The sequence below is a fragment of the Amaranthus tricolor genome, chromosome 2 (genome assembly GCF_026212465.1).
Source record: "Amaranthus tricolor cultivar Red isolate AtriRed21 chromosome 2, ASM2621246v1, whole genome shotgun sequence".
In the NCBI taxonomy this organism is placed as follows: domain Eukaryota; kingdom Viridiplantae; phylum Streptophyta; class Magnoliopsida; order Caryophyllales; family Amaranthaceae; genus Amaranthus; species Amaranthus tricolor.
The window spans coordinates 38666715-38685966 of record NC_080048.1 but is presented as its reverse complement, the minus strand read 5'-3'; the positions used below and the strand labels follow the sequence as shown (position 1 = coordinate 38685966).

At 29.5% G+C, this 19252-nt stretch overlaps 2 protein-coding genes across 3 annotated transcripts; both read right to left on the bottom strand.

Moving 5' to 3' along the window:
• Positions 1–29: 29 nt before the first annotated feature.
• Positions 30–9088, bottom strand: LOC130806236 (NAC domain-containing protein 21/22-like). Its single transcript, XM_057671241.1, has 3 exons — positions 8680–9088; positions 4612–4889; positions 30–855 (listed from the first exon to the last, which is right to left on the bottom strand). The coding sequence occupies exons 1-3, from the start codon at positions 8882–8884 to the stop codon at positions 319–321; spliced, it is 1020 nt and encodes a 339-aa protein (XP_057527224.1). The 5' UTR covers positions 8885–9088; the 3' UTR covers positions 30–318.
• Positions 9089–11659: 2571 nt separating this feature from the next.
• Positions 11660–18877, bottom strand: LOC130802026 (peroxisome biogenesis protein 22-like). Of its 2 annotated transcripts, none has more exons than XM_057665947.1 (9): positions 18121–18877; positions 15672–15902; positions 15540–15587; positions 15059–15115; positions 14871–14972; positions 13973–14038; positions 12481–12582; positions 12260–12397; positions 11660–12160 (listed from the first exon to the last, which is right to left on the bottom strand). In XM_057665947.1, the coding sequence occupies exons 1-8, from the start codon at positions 18223–18225 to the stop codon at positions 12293–12295; spliced, it is 816 nt and encodes a 271-aa protein (XP_057521930.1). In that variant the 5' UTR covers positions 18226–18877; the 3' UTR covers positions 11660–12160; positions 12260–12292. The 2 variants fall into 2 exon arrangements, with proteins under 2 accessions (XP_057521930.1, XP_057521936.1); XM_057665953.1 differs by having other exon boundaries at positions 12280–12397.
• Positions 18878–19252: the final 375 nt, after the last annotated feature.

Genomic DNA, 19252 nt, shown 5'->3' with positions numbered 1-19252 from the left:
TTTGCTGTTAGTAACAACGAGCGAAGAGTTTTGACTTTTTTTGACCAGATTTTTTGTTCTGTGCTAGTAACACTGAATAAATACTTGATCTTAACTTTGATATAGAGATGCTTATTTTGAGAATTAAAATTTTCCGAAGCTTATTTTGAGATTTTTTTATTAAAAAAATAAACTTATTTTTTCAAATTTTCAGGAGATTTGGAGGGAACTTGTAAATCCATATCCATATTAAAAAAGAAATACAAAAATAGTATATTTAGTTAAACAAACAAGAACGATAAATGTAGCGAATTAAAAAATACAGTAAGAATACATGTGTTAATATTGATTCCACATGTTAGGGGGTAAACCAACTTGAGAAACATTAGTAACCTGCTCTAAATTAGGAGAAGCAAGTAGGGTTTCAGAAGGAATGGAAGGTTCCATTTTAGTAAGTTGAGCTAGTACAGCTTCTAGAACCTTCCTATCACAATCTACATTATTACCATTTCCTGTATCATCATCATTGATTGATCCCCCAAAAGTGTGCATCTGAAAATTGTGATTATTTTGATAAAATAATGAAGAACAGTTCCCATAATTTCCATGATTATTATGATTATGATCATGATTATTTGATGATGATGATGTGATGGAGAAGCAGGGCACTTGCTGATTATAATAAGAATTTAGTTGAGTTTGATGATGATCAAATGTTATGTAAGAATGATCCATTAATGGAGGTAGGGTTGATGAGCTTGTTTCATCCAATGAATTGTTCCCTTCATTATGATCATTTTGTGATGCATCATGATGATCATATTTTGATCCTATTTCTCTTTTGTAGAAAACCCTACAAAGGACCCAATCGTCTCGCTTCATACATCAATGGAAAGGATAAACAATGTGTTAGTGTGATTAATTTGAATCAAATTTGTAAAATAACCTAGTCAACAGTGGCAGATCTTGGGCCATAAGTTACAGGGGTCAAAACTGTTAATCAATTATATTTGAATATGTCTTGCATGAAACTGTCATTTCATGAGATGAGTCCATATAATTAGATTATTTCTCTATTTGATTACTTTAATAGTCCGTTTAGTTATTGGTACTAATTGGTGATAATATGTATGATTTGTAGTTTAAATTTTCCTGATATATATGCATCATGTTATTCACACAGTAAGGAAAATTTGATCATAAAAAGTAATTGTTCATAATTTTCCATTCCCACCTAATATTACATTGTCATTAGAATAAATTTAACGAAGAAAATGAATTATTGAAGGAGATTAAGCGTTGCTATTAAATTTGTCAAGAGATATTCCTACTATAATTACACTAGCTTTCATTACCATTCTCAACATTAAGTACTGATTACCAAAAATGTCGTAATGTTGTAAGTAATTACTCTAAGACGGCCGTAAAGTTATAATTAATCACTCTAAAACTACAAAAAGTGTTAAATTTAAGATTATTAAGTGTATATTATGGTTTAACCGTGAGACTGTCTCATTTGAAGATTTGTGATTATATATTCATTCACGTCATAATTGGCTATCATATCAGGTGGGGTTCAGCCTGAGTCCATTAAGACCATGATTCAATAACACAAAAGAAAAATAACAATCGAGTTGGTTTTGCTACTTTTTAACAACTTATGTCTTTTTTCATCTACAATTTTTGTTTTGTTCCAAATTATTTGATAATAAAATTGGAATAATATTATAAATAATAATTTTACTAATTTATATATATTGTATCATCAATAGAGGGTTAACAGCTAATACAAATTAAATTCTTTGTAGCTGTTTGCTGATGCAACAAGTTAGCAGACTGCTAACTACTCTTTCTTTGCCAATTAATATAATCACAACAAGATTTAAGTATTTAACCACTAATTTTGACTTTTATGTGAACTCTTAATAAAAGTCAAAATCTAAATTAATACTTTTTAGAAGGAGCAAGTACATACTAATGTATTTTAAGATTTAATATGATAGTCTATAAGTAGTTAATAACATAATTAAGAGCTACTTAATAACTAATTAATCAATGTGGGTCCCATTCTTTTAAATTTTATCCAAGATGGAGATGTGCAAATCTTTCCAAGAATTGACTTAATAATATAAAAGGTGGAGATAATTGTTTTGTTTCTTTGAAAATAAATATATAAAAGATATTCTTAATATATCAAAGAACTTTCAATCAACCATGAGTGCCTTCATGCTATATATTGTTTTTATTTTTCATTTTACACATTTTGATTTGTAGTTTTTTTAAAGAATTTTTTTATTATATTATATTTTTTGACATAATTAGTTTTAATCACCCTAATTTTAAGATATTTTTTAATGCTTTAGCTCCAAAATTTTTTTCACTAACTTTATTTTTATATTTTTATAATGCTCATCGTCTCCACATGTTTCAACTAATTTTTTTTAACAATTTTTTTTTTATGTTTTTGGTTTTAATATTTTTTCCATACTAATTTTATTTTATATAAATTTTTAATGTTTATTCACTTTTTTTTTATTAACTTTATCATTCAGTAAATTAATATTAATACTTGTGAACATTTATTTTTTTTGGAAATATCAAAATAGGAAGGAAGGGAATATTAACTATTGCTTTGTATCCACCAATCCACTTTTACTTTTTAGAGGTGGATCATCATTGATACTCGTAACTAGATAGACTAGCATGTTGGTTTTGCATGCAAATCAAGCAACTTTATCCTCGTCTTATTAATTTACTTTGGGTTATTTGGTAAAATATATTATTTAGCAAATTTAGTTTATTTTTACATAAATAATTTGTGGTAGTCAAAATATCTAATTTTAATATTTGGTAAATTAGCTAGTGAAAATAACTTGTTAATTTGAATTAGTTATATATTTTTAAATAAACTGCTCCTAGCAATGTATTCAATTAATCGAATCGGTAACTCTAATCAAATACTGATTATTATCCTTTTGTCAAATACTTTTTTTTTATCGACGTTGTATTTATTAGAGTAGAACAAGAAAGGAAATTGTTTAATTAAGTTCCTACTTCCTATAGTATTTAGAACATGGAAATTTATGTTGTATATATAGAGAAAAAATAGAACATATTGAAATATATCGATCATATTGTTAATGATTCTACATTTAGAAAAATTTATAAATTTTGTTATCGAAAATTATGACAATTTATAACATTTCTTAGTACTTTTCGCAAGAAATTTGAATTTATTTAAAGATTACAAGTTTGAAATGAATAAAAACACTTTACAACTATATTACTTTTATCCATCTTAAAATCCTAATATTTTAATTTATTTTATTTTGTTTTTGTAAAAAAATGGCTCATGAATTAAATTTGCTAAAATCTCAACATAAGGTCTAATATTAGCTCATGCATCTATATTGTGCTTATTTCATTATTTTGATATCATGCATATTAAAATTAACAATAAATTTAATTTTAAAGCATTAATAACGATTAAAAAATTTTAAAAAGAAAAAACCATTTGTTACTAGCTAGTAATACTAATTAGTTGGGTTAAAGGGGAAATTTTTTTTAAAAAAAAAAGTTTAAATGTGTGTATATGAAAACAAAAAAATTTCCTGTCCCTAATCGATCTTTTCATATTTTTTTTTTTATCAATTTTAAAGTATGTATTCAAGAATCAATTCTATTAATGTATTTCATAAAAAAAATGTAGAAAACAAATAATAAAATTATATACATCGAGATGAATCTAATAAAATGTCATATTAATATGTTTTAACTTGTAGATATCCATTAAAAAAATTATGTACTAATGAGAGAATATTATTATATTATCCATTAAACTTATATTATCAATTCATTAATATATTTTAATTATTATATTTTAACTTTTTACTCCTCAAATAGAATATTCTTTGTCGGAATATTAAATAGGAACATGGGCTATTACTATCAATGGAGGTTTTATGCCGGAGGGTATGTGTTTATGGCTTTTGACGTATTTTAGTTTCTTCAATAAAAAAACTACTTATCTAAAACAAGGTCAGCCGACATGGGCCCGACCCTCGAGTATTCCTCATTTGTATCGAAGAGGCGAAAGATTTATAATTCATTGATTTCAAATTATAATGTATTTAGTAAAATGACTTATTAAATCATGTACACTTCTTGTTATGTGAAATTGCACATAATATTTGCTACAAACAGTTATTCGAAAACAATATATTTGTATGTTTATCATTAACAAGGGTAAATTGGGTGCATCCGACCCTTTCAAATTCCAATTAAAGTGAAATTCAATTAGTAGCATTTAAATAATATACAATCAAAATAATGTGTAATACTAGATAGATGTGATTTTCCAAGTAGATCACACACTAGCTAGGAGTTCAAATCTCCGTGCTTAAATTCTTTCTTAGATAATAATTTTGTCCCCATAACTTTTGATCCGCGACTTACTAACAAAATAGCTAACGATATAGCTACTCTAATAAGAAATCATCTTGAATGAAACGACCTTAAAATTAAAATCCTGGCCATATATTTATATTTTATTTTAATTTGATTATTAAACTTATATATGAGCACGTTAAAAAAAAAAAAAAAAAAAAAAAAAAAAAAAAAAAAAAAACTAACCTTGGAGGAAGAAGTAAATTTAGGAGGGGCAAAAGGTCCATCAAGACGAAATTCATGCATGACCCAATTAGTTTTCTTTCCTTTAGGAGCTCTCCCTTGGTAAAACACCAATGTTTTTCTCATTCCCACTAAATTGCCCTTCCGAGACACCGGCCTATCTTTTCCGGTAGCTTTCCAGTAACCGGACGCCGTTGCTCGGTTTGTTCGTAGTCCAGTTGCGTATTTTCTATCTCTTCGGCTGTAAAAGTACCAGTCTTTTCCTCCCACGCACACTGTTTCTGTATAACCAGTAACGGATTCGAATATTATATTAAATGTTGAAGCAAAAAATTAAAGTCAAAGTCAACAACAAATCAGTATAAATGAACATTTTTACAACAAGTAATAGTATACCCTAGTAAATAAATATAAGTGTAATCTTAGAAGAAAAAAAAATTCTATATAAGGAATTTTCACTTAATTTTTGAGAAAAAATCAAAGTTAAGGAGATTGTAAATATTAAAGTCCTTTTTATCATTAAATCACCAACTTTCTAATGCAAAATTGTAACAATATTAAAAAATAAGCCGTAAAAGCGAATTGTGAGAGGGGACTGTGAGGTTGGGTGGCTTCGCCATTGAGATCAAGTAATAGACTATAATAACTCTATTAAATGATCTAATTTTAGTATAAAACTATCTTAATCAAAATTTAACATAAGTGTGTGGAATTCAAAAATCTCACCATTGACAAAGGTCGTTTTTCACCCTCAAAAACAGTGAAATCGCAAAATGTTTTAACCTCATATTTAAATTACATACTCGCAGATCAACTTAACAAAATTACTTAAATACCCTAAAATCATACTACCCCAACCTAAAAAAAAAAAAAAAAATCTTTTTTTGCCATGTTATTGATAAAGGAAAATTTCCAACCCTATTCAATACTCCTAACTTCAAAGTACTAAATATGTTGATGAGTAGTCCTATCTTTTTGTGTCTTGGAAAGTACTCCTAATATTTAGGTAATCGTCCATTTTATTCATCCAATACCCTAAATAAATAGGATTACAACCTAAGGCTTATATATAAATGTACCCTAATAAACATGTACTCAACATGAAACCAGCTGGATGGCTACTAAATTAAATTAAAAGCATTAGCTGCAACTTATCATTAATTTATCTTAGAAAATGTTTGTATGGTCCAATAGTTACTCGGTTTATTTTTGAGATTCAGAGCAAAATATATATAAGCCCCCTAACTAAAAACTTAAGGTTATAATACTATATTTGTTTTTCAATGTTGATATTTAAACTACTATAAAAAAACACTAATAACTCTTATTACGGAGTAAAAAATGTAAATAATATCTAAATTAATTAAGTTATTATCGACTTTGTACATGAAAATAAATATTTTAAACCCTAAAAGATTTGAGACCTTAAATAATAGTGCGTTTTATTCTTGTTAATTGATAACCATGTTTAAAACTGAAAAGCTACTACAAGTTCAAATCCTATAAGAAAGATGAGTGAATTAAATTTTATAGTTTCGCTTGGATCAAACGACCTTGAGTTGGAATGTTTCTTCTTACCAATCAAAGATAAATAAAATAAAAGCATACATCTTATATCATTAATCTTTATATTAGGAATGACTCTAATTCACCTTACCATGTTAGTTCAACTTATCATTTTTTTTCTTTATTTATGTATCATGAATTACACAAACTTGGATACAAATCCGTCCAATGCACGAAAATTTTAAACATGTTAATATTTTAATGATATTTTAGATGAATGAAAATATTAAATAAAGGTGCATAATAAAGTATTTATATATGTATATTGTGATTAAAAAAGAATCAAATATAAAAAAACAAAATAGGCTCTTAATAAAGAGTTATATAGGTTTTGAAACACAAAATATTATTCACCAACACTAAAGTCTAAGAAAAGAGAAATGGTATGAGCAAATAATTGGAATGGTCATATGGGCTATTTCTGCCATTAAAGTGAAAATACATTTTTATTTTTATAAAGGAATAATTACATTACATAAAATCAGACAATATTTTTAGTTGATAGATTTTCATTGCACTTTATTTGGTAGCTAAGATAGTCTGATTGCCTTCACACAGATTTCAGTTGGCTGATTTTTTGCATTAATTTATTTGTTTCTATAATTCCTATCTGGTCCAGTATACTTCACATTTTTCCTAGCATTTAAAATTGTATTTATGGTAGTCTAACAATATAAATGACTGATTTTAATGATCAATTAATTTTCTAAATTGCTATATACTTTTATACAAAGTGTAATTTTGCAGTATAATTTTCTAAATAGTGTAATTCCAATTTTATTGGAATAAATGTAATTTATTCTGTAGTATAATTTTCTACGCGATGTAATTCCAGAATTTAATTAGACAATATATATAATGTTATACACAATACATTATATATTTTCCATTATAATTTTTTAAACAGTCCATTGATATACAACAGTATAATTGGAATAATTGTGATTTATTGCATCCATAAATGTATGAGTTTATCTGAAAAATATAAATTTGTAAATATGGTACATGTAAAAATACAAATCAGTAAAATCTCATTATAATTTTGTAAACAGTGCATTAATATGCAACAGTGTAATTGAAATTGTGATTTATTGCATCCATAAATGTATGAGTTTTTTCGAAATATAAATTTGTAAATATGGTAAGTATGAAAATGCAAATCAGTGAAATTCTATTAATATTTTCCAATAAAAAAAAGATAAATGACATGCTCACAATCAAACTTCATTTTTACTATTATACATTAAAATTAATAGAATGCGTTGAGCTAGGGAGGTGGTAGAGTGAAGGTAATTATTGGGATCATATACTATTTATTAGAAAATTCTAATATCATAATGCATAGAAAAATAAAAGAGAATATTGGGTTTAAAGTTGTTATGTGTAGTATTCTAGAAGTGTTGATGCCAATATTGTCCTTAAAATGAAGCATGAATAAAATAAAATTAGTAATTGGCTTTTGATGTTATTATATTAATAAATTAATTCAACTAAAAGTTAAAGTTGTTGGTTAAAGATCTAAGATTTACTATAGAGTATATAACATATGTAGTAGTTTCAAATTTTAGCTTAAGTTTTTGGTCGAGAAACTGTGTTGACATGTACTATCAAAAGCCAACGACGTTAGGTATGTGGGGAATTTGTGCTACATAGATTGTGTTTTAATGAGCTTGATAGATTATATAACATATCATAGTGAATCGTCAACCACTAACTTACACTTTTGTGTTAATCTGATATTTTTCTTTTATAATTATTCAAATAATTCATGAACTCTTGTTAAAATTAAAAGAATTTGGAGAGAATTGGACATGAATTATAAGTACTTGGTTAGAGTGCATGCACCCAAATAGATAGTGAATCTTCAAATAATGCTCTTCCACAATTTATTAAAAAAAATTGTTATAATATATCTAATCTTATCCGATTTATAAGTAAGTTAAATTAAAATGGTAACATCTCAATAATATATTAATGAATGAAAATCACTATGAATGAAAATCACTATGAAAATCACTATGATTAAGCGGTTTCACATTAATGACAAATATTATGAGTTGAAAATGAACAACTATCGACATAGAAGATTGCCCATGATTATGAAGATTAAAATAATTCTATATTTTAAAGAATCAATGATAATATAATAAAATAAAATAGAAGACAATACTACTATATATATTTTTTATGCAATATACCATAATAAATTACAATTTGATGATATTAATAAATAAATTATATAATAATTCAAAACTTGTTTATCATTTAAAATTCGTGTACATGAATTTATTGACAAACGCTTAGAGAACAATCATTAGCATATATATATATATATATATATATATATATATATATATATATATATATATATATATATATATATATATATATATATATATATATATATATATATATATATATATATATATATATATATATATATATATATATATATATACTCCTATAGAAAATTAAAAAAAAGGAAAAAGAAAGAAATAAACTAACCAGGAATATCCCAAGGTTCACACTTATTAAGATCAACTTCAATAAGCAAAGAAGAATGATGAGAGAGAGATTCATTATTATTAATATTATTATTGTTATTATTATTCCATTTATTCATCAAATAATCACAAACAAGTTCATCATCTCTTGGATGGAACCTAAACCCTGGTGGTAACCTTGCTTCCACCATAGTTAAGCTGCTCATTTTCTCTCTTTATTTTGAACAAAATGAATAATTCTAATTAGATGAAGAGATTGAGGAGATTATGTATATATATAAATATTATATGAATAATAATTATTATTATTACATAATAATATTAATAATATAGGTTTGGAGAGGAAAAGCTATAAATTATAACTAGTTTTTTTTTTGTTTTTTTTTTTTTTGTTTTTTTTGAAAAGTAAACTAGAGGTTTATTATGTGATACTTGATATTGGGGTGAAATGAAGTCACAACTTGTATAAAAAGGAGATAATTATTCATTCCTCTAAAAGTCTAAACGAATATTTAGAGAGGGAGGGAGAGTGAATAGTTATGAGTTTATGACATCGCATGGTGACGATTAGGAACCAATTTGGGGGGTTGGCTACTATTCTTTACAAATAATTCTTGTACTACACTAGGGTATTAAGATTCGGGCTAAAGGTAGATTTCTTTCGATTTTTAAGGAGTGTTTGTAAAAGTAAAGTTATAATTTTACAAACGGTGTTTAACGTGTTATACGATAACATTGTTAAATTGAGATATTGAGCCTCTTTTTAGTTCTAAGCTTTAAGCAAATGTCAATCTTACCTACGGTCGAGAATGACCCTAAATATAGACTAATGATTATTGATAGAGTTTATGAATGGGCCCAAGTAAGAGTAAGCTAAGCTCCCAAATAAGGAGATGTAATTCACTGTATAAAACTTAATTAGATTCATTACTAAAATCAATTAGTAATAGTAAGAGTTACTCTTTAAGTTTATAAAGTGATGTATATTTTTTTATTTTTTCGATGCGGGAGATTTCTTACATGTGGGTAGCAAATAGACATCTCAACAATATCAAGTTAGTTTAGTATATACATGTAGAGATGAGGGTTGATAAAACATAGTGGTACATAACCTAAAGTGAAAATTGTATGAAAAGGTAATTTTCACTAGAAAGCAAGGTAAAAAAAACTTTTTTTAACATCATTATTATCAATTTAATATCCTTTTAAAAATAGAGTCCAAATGAGAAAAGGTAACGAATAATCTATACTCGTATTCTCTTTTAAAAAGGTCTATAAAAAATGTCTAAAGAATAAACAAAATACATTTTTGAAAATATTACGTAGATGTTTTATTCAAAGCATATTAAGAAAGGTGACGACAAACATCTCGACAAAATGAGATAAACAATTAAATTGATTATTTTTATTATTTTATAATAAAATAATAAAAAATCTTTTCTACCAAGCACTTATTCAATTTTAAATCTTTGGTAAATTTAGTAATAAAAATAAATTTTTATAAATAATTCCATTTTTCTAAGTAAGATTTTAAATTCAATTTTCATATAATCTCTCTCCATTTAGTAGACCGTGTAATTTTTTTTAAAAAAATAGAGCACATTATTACTAAGCATAATAATTATTAATTGCGTCAACTATTGCAAATTGGGTTTTTGGTGTGGGACCCATTGATGAAGCATTAAAAAATGTTTGAATAAAAGGGATTATGGGTGCGTCATCATAAGCCTAACATGAATTTAGTGGCTTAAAATGTACTCTTAAACGTATTACCTTCTGACAGCTATTGTATTACTCCTAATTAATTTGGGACCGAATAATGCTCTCGTCCACAAGGAAGATTTTCTTTTTGTCATTACAACTTAAGACTAACAGCTCCTCACAATGAAACGAGTCTAACTTATTTTTCTAATTGATCACTTTAAAATTGTAAATGATCACTTTGATATGTTAAATGTACATAAGTCAGTCTAATAGAGATAATCTTATCACATGACCATTCCATTTTAGAATTTTCTTCTGTCTTATTTAATTTGCACCTTTTTTATAATTTATAGATGTGCAAATATTAATTTGTATATGTTGAATAAGACAAATAACGAGTAAAGAAAAAATAGATGAAATTAGACTCGAAAATTAATTTATAGACGAGTAAAAAAACTAAATAAAAAATATTATAAAAAGAGGAAAATGTGGTATGTAGATGAGAAAAGTCAAAAAATAGGAGTACTAGGATTGCAGCCTACAAGTGCATCGCAACTTGATGTATTGAACTATACTTCATGGTCATTTTCAGGGAGAATTTGGGTTTGAGATTGCTTATATTAGGGTTAGAATTATTTGACTAAAATTCTAAATAGTGTAATAGAAGTATATAATAAGGGAAAATAATAATTGAAGTAAAAATGAATTTTACAAATAATATTGAGTTTGCACATGGTCATTTTATAGGATTGCATAGGCTGTAGTCTTGATGCTAATAACTAATAAGTGCTCTTAGAAAATAATCCCACCAACTTTCACGTGAAACGTCATACATTTATGCCCAAGTTTAAGTGGATTCTAACAATGGCAAAACTTGAGCCAAAATTATATAGGCCAATATTTACAATATAATTTTGAAATAAAAATAGAAAGCAAGGTTTGAACATGAAACCTATTTGTTATTATAACACTAGCTTTACCACTAAAATAATAATTTTTAATACAATGTATAAGGTGTTATTATGTGTAGATTATATTGTCAAAAACAATTCGTGGAGGCGGAGTGCTTTTACTCGCGCTACCTAATTTTTGCCCCTAAATCCCATCAAGTGTACAACTTCCTCCGTCTCAATTGATTTGCGTAAATATGAATTTGTGGAGGTCATTATTAAAACAGAAAATGAAACAAAATAAGTTGGACAATCCCCAAAAAAAACCGAGAACAAATTAAATGTGAGAGAGTATTTCCTACTATCATACATGCATATTTGGGTCCATTTAGCTCAACCTTCACACAACAGTGTTCATTAGGAGTTCATTAGCTATTTAATTACAATTAGTCCAAAGTGGTTTAGTACCATTCCTTCAAATGTTCGCAAAATATTGGACCTTTTATTAAGGTTAAAAAGTTTCTCCGGTAATTTATAATCGCTAACAATATTAAAAAGTTTATTTAAAAGAAAATGAAAGAGTTTCTTCAATAGTGTTCGATGCAGATAATTGAAGACATACAGGTTCTGGCAGACGCTAGTCATCCAATTTGTCTTATAAATGCTGGACCGCGAACAGTATTAGAAGTCAGTCATTACAACTTGGTGTGCCAGACTACACTTGCATCGGTGCAACATCCACAATAATAGTACATAATATAGCTGATGATACGCATTTGACTAACAGCCATCATCAACGATCTTTATATTTAACGATGTAGTTCGAAGCTACACAAATAACAAGAAAATCTTGTCCTCCATAAATGAAAGAGAACAGTAATGTTCTACCTGCAAGTTAGAAATGTCAAACCAGAATTAAGTATATCATAGATTATCAAATAGTTGAATAAGAGAAAAGTAAAATGATAGCAACGAGAAGCAGCGTACAAAGCATTTGCACATCCTACTTTCTTCAAAATATTAAACACAGCCAAAGAAATGTTCCAGAGACGTTGAGCAAAACACATTAGAAGCCAATCTCTCGGGTTTGCTAGGAGAAATATGAAGCTGATATTTGATGAACCTCTGGAGCAGTAAAATGAAATATTATAAGTCACGAAAAATGTGGGATATTATTGTTACACCCTATAGTTGAGAGAAAATTTTACCGCTAACTGAGATATGATTTCGAAATTTGAGTCGATATGCCAATCTGGCTCCAATTGCCGTACAAATGATGTACGTCCAATCTCCGTACTACAAAATAAAACCTGCAGATGCACAATGACGTAAAATGCTTGGAACTATATATGTACATATAAACATAGATATAAGATCAAATACGAAGGTGATGGGTCGGGCCGAATAAAGTCCCATATTCCCTGCTTTTGAGATAACTTATTCCTCTCGCGTTTGGATCTAGCAGACCATTGTCGACTTTGATGAGAATATGGTTCGTAAGGTTGCTCGAGTGCGAGTATGACAGATTTATGGTTGGTAGGTTTCGTCCATGGCGACTGGAGTTTTAGGTTTGGCCCATTCAGTGTCGTTTCTCCTTTCATCTTCCCCGGAGTAAATGGTTTTGGTTGTTTAAGAAAAAGGATTGTATGGCTGCTACTAAGGTCATTGTCGATGGGAAGAAAGAGGTCAGGTGATGTTGTATCGTGGTCAAAGGGCATAACAGTCAATATCTTGTTGGTTGTGCACTGCCCTTTGGGCTCCGTTGTCATGAGGTCAGGCGAAGGGTGCATCCTCCATCTTTTCAAAAAACCTGTTGGATGTGACCATGGGGGTGACAGCATAGGGGGAGGTCCATGACGCTGGTGGTATCCAGATCCAGTTTGCCGGTCTTTAGATGGAGTCCTTTGGGATGTGTGTAACCATTTTAGCAGCTGGCGAGTTCACCTCCTGACTTGGTGAGTCCAATTGATGGCCAAAATTATGCTAGGGTTCCAATATGCTGGTTGGCACTTAGTTTAGAAATGCTCTTGATGCTACAGTTTGCCTTTTGTTTTGGGCCTAATTGTATAATTTTATTATGCTTAGGCCCTTTATTACCTTAGGATGGCTTTATGCCTTAGTATTTTTTGCATTTAGGACTGCACAAGATCCTAGTGATCTATTTGTCTATCATTGTATCTAGGGTGGCTGGGGTGTGTATTGTCGTGTTTGGTTCATTGAGTCGGGATGTTTGGCCCGAGCTCAGGTTTGATTTGGAGGGATTTGGGTCTTTTGTTCCTTCCGGTGGGGTCCCCTTGTAATTCAATGTTTTTTTTAATTATTAATAAAACTTTAATTTCCAAAAAAAAAATATTGTAGTTGGTGAATTGTAGTATAGTTAAGAGGGTGACATGTGTGGATTGAAAGAATTATATTAGGAGACCTTGATTGCCCAAGTGGTCTTGAGGTTTTTATACATCGTATGTCATCTTTAAATCTCAAAGTTCATTTCACCTCTTCCCACTACGTTCGAAAAATATAACGAGACTAATCAAAGGTCGTAGAGGGGGTCGCCAATTTTGGTAACCCTGGGCTTGATTCATTGCAGATAATTTGTACAAAGATACCAAGCTCACTAGAGAGTAGTAAAGAAACTAAACCAGTGTACAATGAAGGAAGAAGAAATGCAAATATTCCAACTTTAACAAACACAAACTTCACCTTGTCTCTGATCAAACCTCCAGACGTGAAGATCCCAGCTTCCTCCAAAGCCAAAAGAACCCTTTTCTGCATTGCAAAGAAAAAGAACAGATGATAAGGGAAAGTGTTAATCGACTGATAAGAATCAAAACAATGTCAAAGCATGTTGTCTCGCATACAAATGTAGTATAAACCAATGATGTCAAAACCATTCACATTCCTCAAGTATTGTACAAAAAACAAGTAGTCGGTGTAGTTTTGCACATCAGCATCAAGAATCAACCATCTAACCAAATAAGACGACTTGTGAGAGGGAGAATAAAAAAAAGTATCCAATATAAATTATAATAATTTGAAAGTTGAAACCAAATAAAAATATAAGGGATCCATAAAGGCATTTAAAAAATTCCATTTCTTAAATCATAAAATCTGGAGGTAATTGCCTAACAAAAGATGTCTACTTGTAGCTCTACATACAGCAAAAAACAACCAATGTTTAAACATCAGCAACTAAATGTTGTTTAAATGGTCAATTAGAACAGCACAACAGAACATGCCTATTAGGGTTGATAATGTTTACTATGATTAGAGTGGAATAAGTAAAAAACAACAGAGATCAAAATTTATAAAATTTAATAAGCATGTACACCAGAAATCAAACACATAAATATTCAGACAGAGAGAGAAAAGTTGAAGAAAGCTAGACTAGTAGTCATCAATGAAAATATCATGGCACATATACAAATTTATCAGATTTTTCCAGAACATTATATGTATAAACTAACTTCACAAATGAAATATAGTTTCAAACACAGGTATGTAAGCTAGTAAAGTGTTTAAAGAATACAAGCTCAACGCAAAAAAAAGAGCATGATGGGTCCTGACACATTACGTTTGCCACAGGAAAATTTATACATACTTCACTTGTGTCATCAAGAATGCGTTCCATGAGGTATAGGTCACAAAATTTCGTAATCTCCAACAACACTTCCAGTACAGAGGATCTAACTGTTACTTTCGTCTGCATGAATCAAAGTGGAATAATAAATACCCCAATGAAAACTTCTCCGTCCAAAGACCAGAAAACAGAAATAAAAAATCTCAAACCTGAAGTTCTTCCGGACTAGTTTCTTCAAGAACAACACCAAGCAAGCGACAGGTCACCTGCACAGATTACGGCAAGAACGATGACCATCAATTGCATAAAAGACACCAACATAACTTAGTACTATAGTAAAGAAATTCGGTTTCGGTCGCAATCGCAGTAAAGACATGCATCTTGGTTGTCACAAACTGGATCGTCACAGTTATCACATTTTGAAAATATTTTTTAGAACAGTTTATTACTTGTAATTGGGAAAATCAGATATCCAAACAAGCTATTAGAAACAGCAGAAAAGACTATAGAGATACAGAATTTGGAACTACCAAGAACAGAATCATCAAAAGCAACTAAGTCCTACACTAGAGAAATAAAATATTCAACAAAGTCTGAAAAGCATCCAGAAGAAGCAACTATTCTTCTCTACACAACAAAATGACACAAAATGCAGATATACAGCCTAGATTAGTAAAAGATAATACTTACTTTCCTCCCTTCGCACAATTTTTGCCTGACAATTTGGGCCAATGTTGGCTGAAACGTAAGAGGAAATTATCAGCAAACTTTACATATATGAATGCATAGCTTGAACTTAGAAAAGCTTGAACTTAGAAATACCTTCACAGGCTGAAAAAAATCATCCACCACATCCTGTGCCCTCAAATCCTCAGATGAAGCAGAAGCAACAGACATCTCAACGGTAGCATTAGTCTGCAAATTGGTACCAGAACCACTAGCAACAGTAGGTTGCCTCTTTGGTTGCCTTCTTTGTGGAGCACTTGGAAATATTTTCCATGTAAATACTATAGCAATAGCAAGTCCCGCAAAGGCACTAACAGAAAATACATCCTAAATTATTCCAAACAGCCAAATATTAGCATTTGCTATACGGAATTACGGATACAAATCAAGTTCTAAAAATCTAACCGAGTGCAATTGGAACATGTTTTCAAAATTGTACTATTAAGTTTAAAACAACTAACAAGTTAAACATGTATTCATAAGTGATACTATAAAGTCTGTAACAATGTGAAAGAGCTTGTAAAAAATACTAACGCTGACAAGTATTACAGAAGTAACAAACTGTCCTAGAATTAGTAACAAAACAAGAGAAAAACCATTAAAGAACATGTTCCATTAAACTCAATACAGCTTAACATTCTCAACAGGCCCTTCCTGATATCCACAACCAGAGTCAATTTTCAATCAGTAACCATGAATGAATTTTTCCGAGGCTTCTCCTAACAATTTCCTTCATTCTTTCTGTTCAATAGATCCTATAAAAATAATACTGCTAGCCCTTCTATATAATTTAAAGGATTTTAATCTATCCAGCGCAGCTACCTGGATCATTTTCCACAACACATTGCAGTGAAATCAATTAATTCAGAGTTGTACACAAATTAATTCTGTTAAAGCAAAAAGCTATAGTTTCTTTATACCTATCTTTTTTCCTTTTTCACCTCTTTGTTTCCCAAAAGAAGGCAGTGTGGGCATGATGTAGGATAAAGAGTACTCTTAAATAAAGAATATTAGCTTGTTCGAAATTCAATTAACAATGATTCAGTATTGTTTAGTGAAACTCGTTTAACTACGTCAAAACTAAATTATCAATATGTGTAGTCCTACAACTTTTTAATCCCTACAATTGACTACAATCAGTTTTATGTTCAAATTTTCCCTAATTCAAGACCTACAATCAATGACACCACATAGGCAAGTGTATTTATATCATCATCAGCATCATAACCGATGTATGCCGCTTATAGAAGCTATGATCAAGGTCAAAGGAAAATAAAAGACAACAAACCATACGCTTATCAAAGGAGATAGGAAGGTTGCAGCCAATGAAACCCTCAGCTCGAGAAAACCTTCAAATGAAAACAAAAGGCAAAAAAGCAGAAAACAAAAAGCAAGACAGGCCAGGGTATTTAAATTTATACTATAAAAGAAATTTTCAAGAGAATACCTCAGATAAACAAGTATTTAATTACAAACTACAATTTCGAAAGTTTTTCAAGATGACATCTATGTATCATATACTTGTACCACCAGCTAAATGATTCCTTACATTTTGGTAAAATGTGGACAAACTATAAGACATACTAAGGATTTTTTCAAACATGAATGGTCCAAGAGGAGCGACATGGTATAGATGTAATTTTAAGACTTGTCTTCATTATCGCGTCAAATGAACATCGGTATAACAGGAGTCATTAACTAACATTGAAATACATAATCTCAACATAGCTTCTTGCATAATGAGTAATGGGTTGCAGAATGTAGCAGACCTAATTTCATGATAAGTCTTTTCACAAGTCACAAGTAACAACTAGTGGACAAGAGGAAAACTAGTCATCATCAAACATCCGAGCATGGATTACAAACTAGCTCATTCATAATTGTAGAGAACTTCACAGCAAACTAGCTCTTGATATGCACTCATCCATCCCTTATAATTTGCACTAGAGCCGTTGCTGACAATTTATGGGCCCTAGGCGAAAAATAAAAAAAAGCTCTTATATAAGTAAAATTTTAATTATTTTTTAAGGATTAACTAAATTTGGAACCTTAGCCATAGATGGTTGCACCTCAAAACTACGCTCAGGAACGGCCCTGATTTGCACCCTTTCATAAGAGTCCTAGTATATGAGATGTAAATCTTATTGTATGTCTCATTTTAATTGAACTAGTCTACAAAATGAACACAAGCTATCAAATTACAAGCTAATAATCGTATTCATCAAAATATGTGCAATTAATCTCAATTTGACCAAAAAACACACTTACACAATTGTAATGTCTTTCAATCAATCTAACTCTTCCGCCTCTCTAGAGTGACAACTTCAACGAAAAAAAATTTTAAAAGTTTTAAAAAAGGAATCCTAATAGAGACAATCGAGAATCAACAACTAACGGAAACAGCTCTATAAACTATCAATCGAATGGCTAAATTCAGCCAATAATCAATCGAAATTAACGCAATAAACCTAGAATACAGAAAAGAAATTCTACCAGATCGAAAATTAAGAAACAAAATGAAAAGAGAAATTAAACAGATACGTACTACTTTTTGGAAGGCGATGGTGAAGAAATTCGACATCTTAACGGTGAAAAAATCACTTATTCGCTTGACAAGCTGAAGCAACTCATCTTTGGATGATTCAGCCATAACCGAAAGAGGAAAACGGGCTCCAAAATACTGATAAACAGAGAAGATTCTCTAATCTTCCATTAAATAACGGAAGAAAAGAGAAAATTACGGAATCTAGAGAAGAACAACCACCGACGGCCGATCAACCGTAAGAGGAAAGAAAAACAGTGTTAGAGACGGCGCGATAGGCTTACTTTTTATTCTTTGTTTATAAAAATCCCCGATCACTTTATTCTTTTCATGAATTTTTGCTGAACGAAAGAAAAGAACAAGCTTTTATTAATAAAAAAATTTTATAATAAGCATTGGAGCAAAATAATTTCCAAATAAGTCTCTTTCTTCCGAACTTCAGACAAAACATTGTCACATTGTCTACTGTTACTAATAATGGGGGATTAATAAACTGAGTCACAAGTCAGTTCAATAACCTTCAGGAGGCGATTGCTGAGCTAACTTTGACTCGTTTCAGTAATTGCCCGCTGTTATTTACAGTGGGTGATTATTAATCTAAAAGTCAGTTCAACAAGTATCCCATGTTAGTAACAACGAGGGGAATGTTAACCTGACTTTGACTTAGACTAATAATCGTCCGCTTTTACTAATAGCGGACAATGTCTTACCTCTGGCTCAGATACAATGTCCTTATTTTGAGAAATATTTTATTTTGGAACTTACTTTGAAAATATTTTATTGTGAAATCCGAAAAAACAAGTTACATAATATCGCAAATATTTGTCAATAGTTCTATATGTATTAAACGGTCATATTTAAATAAAAATATGTAAAACTAATTTTAATAAAATATTATAATTACTTAAATCTAATACTCCTATAAAATTGTTGAAAACATTATTCTAGGTTGAGAACTAGATTTCTGTAATAAATTAGAAAGACAATATCAACGATTCTAATAAAAAGAACATTCGACAACGTCAGTTGTTGTTGGCTCAGATGAAATAAGACTCACATATCAATCCTACGTGGACAGTTTAGTGAATTTCTTAAAAAGAAAGTGACACTAAAATTAAAAATTCTCTTTTATAGG